We start from the raw sequence: 10,531 nt of genomic DNA on the forward strand, positions 1-10,531 counted from the left end.
AAGACAAATTGGTGGGAAATCCATATATGGAGGAAAGAGATATATGTGTGTGGGGTGGGGTGGAAGGATATAAATAATGGAATGGACAGGACAAATGGATTGCTTTTCTTTTCAAAATTTGAACTTATCTTATATCCAATCATGTTGTGCCACATCAGTTTGTAAAAGTTTTTCTGTAAAATTTGTTTGTAAGCCTATAATTCCTCTTTTAGTTTTGACCGATTAGTTTTTTTGTTATAATTATGTCATGAAAAGTTAGTGGAGTACAAGGGACTTCTATGATCCTAATTATTATCCTACAATTTCATTTTTCAAAATCTTATAAAAGGTGATTCACAGGGTTCCAGACTTACATAGCTAGAATTTACTAACACAGAATCTTTATTGCTTCTAATACAAAATAAAGTACTCTATTTGGTAATTACTTAGCAATCTAATTTTGTTTTGGTATGTAAAAAAAAGGAGTGACAATCAATGCTTATAATAATGATAAAAATCTTATTTCATATTTAAATGTATTGAAATTAATTATTAAATGCTTCATAGGTTAGAAAATATGTATAGATGTCAATTTTTAGTAATCATTAAGATTTATGAAGAAGAAACAATGTTCAACGTTTTATTGTGAACGAAAATAAATAATCCATAAACCTTCTATTGATTTTCTATAAATATATAGAAGTTGAAAAATAGGGTTTAGGGTTGAAAAATATTCTATTGTTGTATATAAGAAGCTTGATAAGAATTCTAAAAAACAAGTAACAACATTGTTTCCATCTTTGCGTTGTAGCCACTCAATTTTCCGAAGTACAAATGGTTGGAGAGAGAGAAGGAGAGAGCAGTTAAGAAATTTTTACTAACCTTGTACTAGGGCTCCCATGATGGATTTCCAACACATTCTGAGAAACAAAACGACAGAACTTTTTTGTTTTGTCTGTTTAGGCAATGATCTAAGCATTTTAAAGATTTGGCAAGCTTCGTTGGGTAAACGTGATCCAAGCATCTGTGCAAACTCACATTAACACAAATACCAAATTCCTCGGTCGTTCGTGGCCATGCTTTGTCACAAACATGAATTTTATCTGCAACGCATGTTTCTCAATTTGTTCCTTGAACTTTATCAAGTTCATAGGAGGGAGCATACTTGTTATTTAGTGGAGAGGGATAAAAAGATGCAAGGGCAAAGTCATTACTTTGAACGTGGATGGGAGGTGAAGATGGAGGTAAAGAGCTATAGGCAAGGTCAATGGCTTGCACTTTTCCGAGAATAAGCTTTAGGAAAACCATCATTACCATAATTTTTCTAATACATTTGCAAGCCATGTATCTCTTTCACTTTAGAAATTTTTTATTTTGATGTATAATTAAAAAGATGATTAAGGCTTAACCCTTATATAGTATATAATTTTTATTTTTTTTATTGTTAATGTAATTTTATTCGAATAATTATTGTTTAATAGTTGTGACTTTTGAAACTATGACCAATTTTTAGTTTAAGTAACTTTTGGGTTAAGTAATAGCTTTTTGCTAAGATTTCAAGGTATTGAAAAAAAAAAAAAAAAAAAAAATGTTAACCTATGTGTATAGGTAAGAACATTGTTTGTTACAATGTTTGAACGAGATTTTCTTAATCATTAAGGAAAAAATTCCGTGTTTGATTTCTCTTACATGTGGCATCTGACAGGTTGGCATCCAATCATGTTCGAACGAAACTACATCTCGTTCGATTGAAACTTATCGCGTTCAAATTAACGGAACATCTTGTTTGAACAAAATCCTACAGTTTCAAGTCTAACTTAGATATTCAGCGTCTTTTTTATTTAGCACCTATGAACAATCTAATTGGGGCAATATTGCACACATGGTAGTAATTTGGTATAGCTTTTGCTATTGGTATTCTGAATCGGACATATTACCTTAATTAGAAAGGAAAATGTTAGGTGTTCTTCTAGTGTTTTCTCAACTATGATGTGACTTTTAAAATCACCAATAGATTAAAAGTCAATAATGATAATCTCAAATTCAACAATAATTTTAAAAGCTACATTACTAATTAAGAGAACACTTGAAGAACACAAGAAAAATACCTAACATTTCTCAATCGGAAAAGCTCTCCTCAACACACATGTCGTGGTCATTAAGTTATGCTCGGTGACTGTTATGTCCAAGCCAAAAATCGAATGTTTTAAACCTTCAGTCCCAAATTTAATTTTTTTTTTTTTGCCATTTTAAGTGTTCTTGGGCGGCTAGGATTCTCTTTTTCTTATTTTCTTTGACATACCTGTTCTTGGATTTCGTTTAACTTTCATTTATCATGGGTATTACGGAATAAATATATCCTGAAAAACACAAGCTTTCAAGAAAAAAATAAGAACTTTTGAAAAAAAAAATGGAGTTTTATAAATGATAGACACATTTGAAGAAAATAAATTTAATCAATTTAATCAATGATGAGAATAAATGTATTGATTTTTTTTATTTTTTTATTTTTTATTTTATTTTAACGACATATGAGGATTTCATTGATTAAAGCATTGTTATATTAGTTAAAAATTTCCGAGCAAACTAGCTTCAAACAGACTAGATCCAAGACATGGGTAGTCAAATTCCCTAACAAAATTTATTTAAATTAATTGGCCATGAGAGATAACCTCTCACAACGAACTATTCAGGCCGTGAAAAATAACCCCTCATACCTTATTATTCATCATCACCGGCGTTTCAGCTTTCCGGCAAACTTATCTGCGGCCCCTTTTGACCGCCACGAGCCGGGGCGTGGTCCACATGCTCCTGCGAGTGGATCTTACAAACTGGCGCAAAAAAAAAAAAAAAACATAGTTCTCCTAGTTTACATAAAGTTTGGATTTGTCAAACTTGACTACAATTATAACTCTTTGTCTATATATACAATGAGAATGAAGTTGAGATTTTATTCCGCCAAAAGCAAGTTTCGTTGCTTTCTTTAGTGATGTCAAAAGGAAAATTTTTTCATGATTATATTCCGTTGGCAAGATTTCTGATTTGTTATCATGCAGTAGCGTCATGCGAAAAATCAAGATATTTTTTACTTGCAACTTATTTTTAAATAAGGGCATTACAACACTTGTCACTGCTAATAATAATGGTCGATGATGAATTTGTATGTCGTTGCTAATATGAGCATCTCTGATAGAGCAAACCCGACAAGCAACATCAGCGACAACTCCTGAGGCTCATTAGTGACAACATTTCAAGTCCGAATTTTTTCCAATGACGAAAAGAAAAAGAAAGGAAAATATATATATATATATTCGTTGGTCTCCGATGCAAGCAAACTCTTAAAAAAAGTTATTCTTGCTTCGAGAGGCAAGCATTATGGTTCCCTTCATTTTCCCTTTATTCCTTCTTTTGGTTACTTTTGCGTAGGAATCTGAGTTAAACTTAGAAGTTAGAACTAACAAATTCTATCACACGAAGTTTTGTGGTTCTGGCCAGCCTTGTTCTCTCTCGATCGGGTGAAGAGCGCTGACAAGAGCAAGGAAAAATCTTCCAAAGACGGTTAGTAATTATTCTTTTATTATTCATTTTCAACATTTATATATATAATCGTTATTACTAGTCACAGAACAACACAATTTTGAGCGACTTATGTGAATTAAGTCAATTTAGTTTTGTCTTATACAATTTGTGTGAAGAAGAAGAATATGTATAAAATTGAAGAAAAATTAGGAAACTTATAATAACAAGTACCTCTTGATCGAAGTGATCTAAGACATTTAATCATAAAAAGCTACGCGTTGAAATATGATTGTTTCTCATTTCAGTAAGCTTAAGTTAAAGAATTAATTGCTAGGAAATCTTAGACTAGAGCAATCAATTATTATGTTTATTTGAAACTTAAATCCAAAATATATATAACATGTGATAGTTGGCATGTAGAATAATTAATGGTTTCATTTCATCATCATACCATTCTATGAAAACAAGAAAAAAATTGGGAGGGATGAACAACAACGAGAGCAATGAGTATGGTGAGTATGTGGGCTTATCCAAGGCTTTGCGAAGAGGTGAGTTGAACGCTGCCATGGAGTTCTTTATGCTCCGACCCGATGCAGTGAATGCAAAAATCACATTATGGGGTCAAACGGCTCTTCATATTGCTGTAGCTGCGGGACATTTGCATATAGTGGAGGAGTTGATCGGGCGCATGTCGGAAGAAGCTTTGGAAATAAAAGATTACCAGGGAGTTACAGCTCTGTTTGAGGCACTTTTTATTGGAAACTACTCGATGGCAAAGTGTATGCTTAGTAAGAACAAGAAGTTGGTCAGCATTGGAAATTCTGCAAATGTACTTCCAGTTGTTCAAGCTATTTCCAGTGGCTATATAGAATTGACTCGCTATCTCTATTCTCTAACTCCGCTGGAAGATCTAACGCCAGAAAAAGGGGTCAATGGCGCTTCACTTTGTACCCAGGCAATATATACCAGAAGTTTAGGTAAGTCTAAGAGTAAGAGTACTGCTAGCAGCAGCTTTCTTAAATAACATTTAATTTAAAGAATATTTAAAACGGTATACGGAAAGATCATTCTATTGATCTCTTCAAATTTAGCTTCTTTTTAAAAATTTGAAAAAACTCATAAAATAGTCATTTAACAAGCTCTAACTCAACTCTATTTCAAATTTAACTTTAATCAATGAAGTTTGGCTTTTCAAATATTAACAGCCAAAAAATAAAAGCTATTTAATTTTTTAAGATTATATATTCATTTCTCTTTTCTCGCTCCTCTGCAAAAAAAAATAAAAGAATTAACAAAGAATAAAAAAAATAATATTTAACCAAAGTAGAGAAAGATGCAGAGCGTTTTGATATTTGATTTATTTCAAAAGTAGTTCTACAAATTAAAAAAAGTGGGTTTCCTCTTTAAAATTAACTTTTATTTGAAGAGCTTAATATAAATGCTCAAAAGATATGTTTATTTGAATAGGAAAATGAAAAGTAGTTCTAAAGAAGATGTCTGTTGTTTTTTCTGATGATTAATTTAAAATCTTCTCAATATAATTCCCTTTTCCTTCAATGTTTTCTCTACATGCATACGCTACTGGCCCAACACAACAGATATTGCTTTGCATTTAATCCAGCGTTGTCCACGTTTGGCTCTTGCTTTAGACAGAGAGGATTGCTCCCCTTTGTACGCTTTGTCATCTATGCCCTATGCATTCCCGAGTGGAGATCGACTCATATTTTGGAAACGATGGATATATTCCCGTGGGTACCAATCTCTTTTTCTCTTTTGCGTTTCATTTATTTCTTCTGGTATGTACTAGTTTAGAACGAGCTCTATGCGTGGGCTTTTTTTTATTTTTTATTTTTTAAATTTTAATAATTTAATTCCAAAATAAACATTCAAAATATTTTCACCAATAATAAGATGTCACATTCCAATATATATATATATATATATATATATATATATATATGTTGAATTACTTGTTTGCAATAGAATACTGAAGTTTTATTTAATTATTTACTCTTTGTGTGGCTTAAAAGAAAATTGCTCATGTGAGACATAAATTAATAGAACTATCAAATTCCTCTTTTGCTAAAGGTATACGCATTCAATCGGCTGGCGCCACCAATGAAATTCGTTTGAACCTTGGAATAGTAGAAAAGCGCCAAAGCAATCAAGCAAAAACTATCAGATCTGCAGGTATCTTTCTTCTCTAAGGTTGGCTTGTGACAATGAAAATCATATTTTGGGCAACTTCATTTTATTTTTTCTTATGACAATTAGATTGATTATTGAAACTGTGACTCATTTTTATCGTGGAAAACAGTAATTGAAGAGCAATTCTTCTTTCTGTGTTTGCAACATTAACGGAGACAATAAATCACCAAATATTTGATGACGAAGCGAAACCTTTTGAGGAGCCCTTTATAAGTAAAACCATTTTAAGACAGTCAAACTTAAGAAATCAATTCACTATAGAAAGATAAGAAATTACAAAGATGTTCATACTTACAAAATATTTGCAATTGACACATTCTTGTACTAGACAAGCGATCCAATTGCCGGCTACTACCCAAACTATGCTTAATTGTGTGGTTTAACAAAACATAGTCTAAGAGAGGCAAAACATGAAGGCTTTAAGAATAAAGAAACCTTGCTTAATTAGCACAAAGTAATATAACCTAAAACCTTCACAATAGATGTGCATGGCGTTGCCTTATATCACCTAAAATCCTCAAAATTGACACATGTACTTGCTCTGGCTTCTTAACTTGATTCAGGCTTCCCATAACCAGATCCTAAACCTTATACGGGTAGCTAGGTTGTATATGCTAAAAACATCCATTTCAATGATGCATATGCTATGTTAGTAATGTTATTTAGTAGATTACTGTGCAATTGTCATACAACTAGATGATTTAGCCAAAAAAAAAAAAAAAAATCTCTTGAATCAGCACTAGTAAAAAACAAAGAAAAAATGAATGACTGATTTTTACAGTCATATTATTCCAGTTGTATGACAGTCGTATAGAAATATACCAAATAGAATTACTCGTGCTAATTAAATACATCCATTTTAGGGAAATTCTGTGAATTTTCAATTAACTTCTTCAAAAGCATGCAATGGATCAATCCTCAATATTTATACTATCCACCTTCCTGAGTTGTTTTAGAAGTAATGGAAAATTATTAAACTAATTTCTAAAATTTTAGTTATATCAAACTGATCCCAGGGTATAAAAATTATTTTAAAGCTCATTGTGGTAATTCTTTTGCATTAAATCGATCACTTACAGAAGAAGTTATTTCGGTCATGGGAATACGCACTAACTGAATGAAGATAATGCAGAAATAAAATAAAATAGATAGAAGGATTTACGTGGTTTCGTCTATTACTTATGTTGAATTGATAAAAGCCAAATGATTACATATTACTCTTATTTTTTGACGTTGTTACAATACAAATTAAGACTCTTATTTATAGGAGAATTTGAAGTAAAAATCAGATTGATGTCAAATCTGATTATAGGAGATTACATTCAATAACGATAAAATGTCTAAAATCAAATCTCCTAATATATTCTAATACATACTACAAATTAGTATAACTAATATATTGTTAATTATGTATTGTTTATAACTTTCTAAGGTGTTTAAAAGTGAGAAAATTTAGTTTTTGCTGTTGCAGTACTTGCTCTATTGCCCCAACTGGTTTCAAATCTACTTAAATTCTGCGGTAAACTATTTCCAATTTATGTTTTGAAACTTTCTATTCTTTGTGTTTTATTTATTTATTTATAGTTTCATTTAGTTACTTACCATCGTTTGGACTATTGACAAAGGAATTGAGCATTTATATGAAATGAAGTTGATCAGCGCCCAATGCCATGAGCTTATGCATCACATGTGCGAACAGATATCAAATTCAAATCTGCAACAGAGGGTGAAAGGTGGCGTTTATGCAGCCATCTTCTGTGCTATCAAGAATGGGATTTTTGAGTTTGTATTCGATGTAGTGAAAGCAAATTCAGAGCTTCTGCGGAGCTTTGATAGAGACTCAAGAACCATATTTTCTACTGCAGTCCTATATCGTCAAGCTAAAATATTTAGCCTTATCTATGGGCTAGAAGCAAAGAACCTTTTGACATATTATAGCGATGTCCACGGCAATCATATTTTACATATGGCAGGGATGTCAGCAGCTTCCACTCTAATTAATCGCATCCCAGGTGCAGCTTTGCAGATGCAAAGAGAGCTACAGTGGTTTAAGGTCATATCTCTCACTTTATATCTCTTATTTTTATATGTCTCCCGTATAGTTCCCATTTTTGGATACAAATTCCAGAGATTTTAGAACAAAGAAAGGATAGCAGAAATTCCAGAGATTTTCGAAATCCAAGATTTATAATAGTAGGGACACTTGAGAATTGTTAGGCCATGTGGAGCTTGATTTATGTTTGACCTGGTTTGCACCCAACCCCGTTCAATGGTGGAAGCCCTATGATTAAAATGAAATTTTTGTGAGGCTTAGTCCATGGAGCGGAGGCTTGGGCCCCTAAAATAGAAGCGCCTATAAATAAAGCCCACAACAGGGTCAAAACACTAAAATGGGTCCAAAATTTTTGGTGTTTGACCCGTTTTGGTGTTTTTACCCAGTCTTAGGCCTTATTTATAAGCGCTTCTGTTTTAGGGTTTTGGTCATGTTGTCATTAACGCCTCCTTGTACCATTTCCTGAAAAATAGTGAAATTTGCTGCAATTTTGTCGATGTAGCCTTTAAGGATGAATTGACTAAATCTCTGTGTTTTGTGATTGCTTGTTTTTTTGGCTTCTTCTTTTTTATCACATCTCACGGGCTCTTGAAAATATGATATATTTCATATCAACTAGTATTAGAGCCAGGTTCGAGTAGGAGCAATGGCAAGAGAAGAAGGAAATGTAGGAATCGAAAACTTTGATGGCATAGATTTCGAGTATTAGATAGTATGGAGGATGACGAATGGGCTCTCTACTTGATAGATAGGTACTAGAAGTTGTTCAATTAACACTTTCAAGATCAATTGTACACAACTTTGTGAAGGAGAAGACCACATCGGGTCTAATGACGACTTTGTCTAGTATGTAGGAAAGGCCCTGTGCTAACAGCATGGTACATCTGATGAAGAAATTGTTTAATTTGAAGATGGTGGAAGGTACTTCGGTAGCACAACATTTGAATGAGTGCAATACAATAACAAATCAATTGTCCTTTGAGGAGGTCGATTTTGATGATGAGATTTGTGTGTTGATCGTTTTGGCCTCTTTGCCAAACAGTTGGGTGGCCATGAGAATGGCAGTGAGAAATTATGTAGGGAAGAGTAAACTTAGACATGAAGATATTCGAGATTTGATTCTAAGCGAGGAAGTTCGCAAAACAGATGCAGATGAAACCCCAAGTTCTAGTTCTACCTTAAATCTTTAGACAAGGGGTAGAGAACAAGAAAGAAACTCTCGTCGGGACATATCAAAATCTAGAAAAGACATAAGCAAATCCAAATTTGAACGACAACTAGAATGTTGGAGCTGTGGCAAGACTGGCCACTTTAGAAGGAATTCTAGGGAACCAAAGAAGAAGACTAAGAATGATTCTGCAAACATAGCAAAAGAAGAAGTTCAGGATGCCCTACTTCTCTCTATTGATAGTCCCCCCGATTCTTGGGTTTTGGACTCAAGAGCCTCATTTCATACTCACGCAATCCGTGAAATCCTAGAGAAATATGTTGTTGGAGATTTCAGAAAGGTGTATTTAGCTGATGAAATAACATTGGATATTGTCAACATGTGAGATGTTCGAGTTTGAGTAGACAGTGACTCAGCATGGAAGTTGCAATAAGTCCGACATGTTGTAGAGCTGGAGAAAAAACAAATTTCAGTGGGACAACTTAACGATGAAGGACATGTCATGAACTTCCACATAGTAAGTGGAAGGTCAGCGTGGGATCCAAGATTTTAGCTTGCGGATATAAGACTGGCACTCTCTATATGACCACGAATATTAGGGATACAATTGTTGTCGCAAATGCGAATGCTAACTCAAATTTGTTGCACCTAAGGTTTGGGTATATGTGCGAGAGGGGTGATAAGCGTCAAATGTTACACATTCAAGCCCCTTAACTCGCATATGTTAATTTCTTAGCATTGTTATTTGTTTGATTTTGTGTTGTTTCAGTGTTTTCACATGTTTAATAAAGATACAAGAAATACCATTGATTTTGGGCTTAAAACACACTTTGAGAAGACCTAACACATGTCTCAGTATTTTGACTATAACTCTCTGCTAGAGTATCGGATTGAGGTGAAACTAGTGGAAGTGGAAGTGGAAAGCTAACTCAAAATACTACAATTCATTGTGAAATATAAATTACCAAATTCGGAAGTTTGCAAAGCCAAAATCGTCTTGTAAGATAAGAGTGCAAATCAGCCTCCATGCCTAAGTGTGCTTGAGCGCACCACAAGTGGGAATGAGCGCACCTCAGCCCACGTGCGTAGGTGGGCTCGAGGTCACTCGTGCTGAAAAGTCCAGAAGATGCTAAAATTGATAAGGAAAGCTTTGTTAGGTCTCCCAATCCAGTCGGGAGACTGAATTACAAATTTTTTGGAATTCTTAGGGCTTCTAGGGTTTGTTTTACACTCTATAAATAGGCCTCTAAGTCTTGAAGAGAGGTGTGCTTAGTTTTGGACAAAAATTATTTTCTTGGAAGCTTGGAGAGTTGAAGAGAAGAGGAACATGGTAGGAGGCCATCCTAGCACCGTGATGAACAACTAATTCTATAATAGGGGCTTGATATAACCCTTTCCAAGTAACAATGGTTTAATTGTATTTTAATTTGGTGTTTTCTACATGCATGATGGTTGTATAACTGTGAGAATTGATCTTAATGTTTATATTCAATCATTATGAAATTATTCTCTTGTCTTAGAAAGTCTTTTATATTGATTGAACTCAATCCTTCATATTTTTTGTGATTATATAAATAATTTTTATACAACGGTTTTAACTAACA

General features: G+C 33.4%; 1 protein-coding gene across 1 annotated transcript; it reads left to right on the top strand.

The window, feature by feature from the left end:
* The first annotated feature begins 3,982 nt into the window (after positions 1–3,982).
* Positions 3,983–8,949, top strand: LOC132171453 (uncharacterized). Its single transcript, XM_059582769.1, has 3 exons — positions 3,983–4,475; positions 7,332–7,759; positions 8,671–8,949. The coding sequence occupies exons 1-3, from the start codon at positions 3,983–3,985 to the stop codon at positions 8,947–8,949; spliced, it is 1,200 nt and encodes a 399-aa protein (XP_059438752.1).
* The last annotated feature ends 1,582 nt before the right edge of the window (positions 8,950–10,531 follow it).

This window comes from Corylus avellana, chromosome ca1 (assembly GCF_901000735.1).
Source record: "Corylus avellana chromosome ca1, CavTom2PMs-1.0".
NCBI classification, from domain to species: domain Eukaryota; kingdom Viridiplantae; phylum Streptophyta; class Magnoliopsida; order Fagales; family Betulaceae; genus Corylus; species Corylus avellana.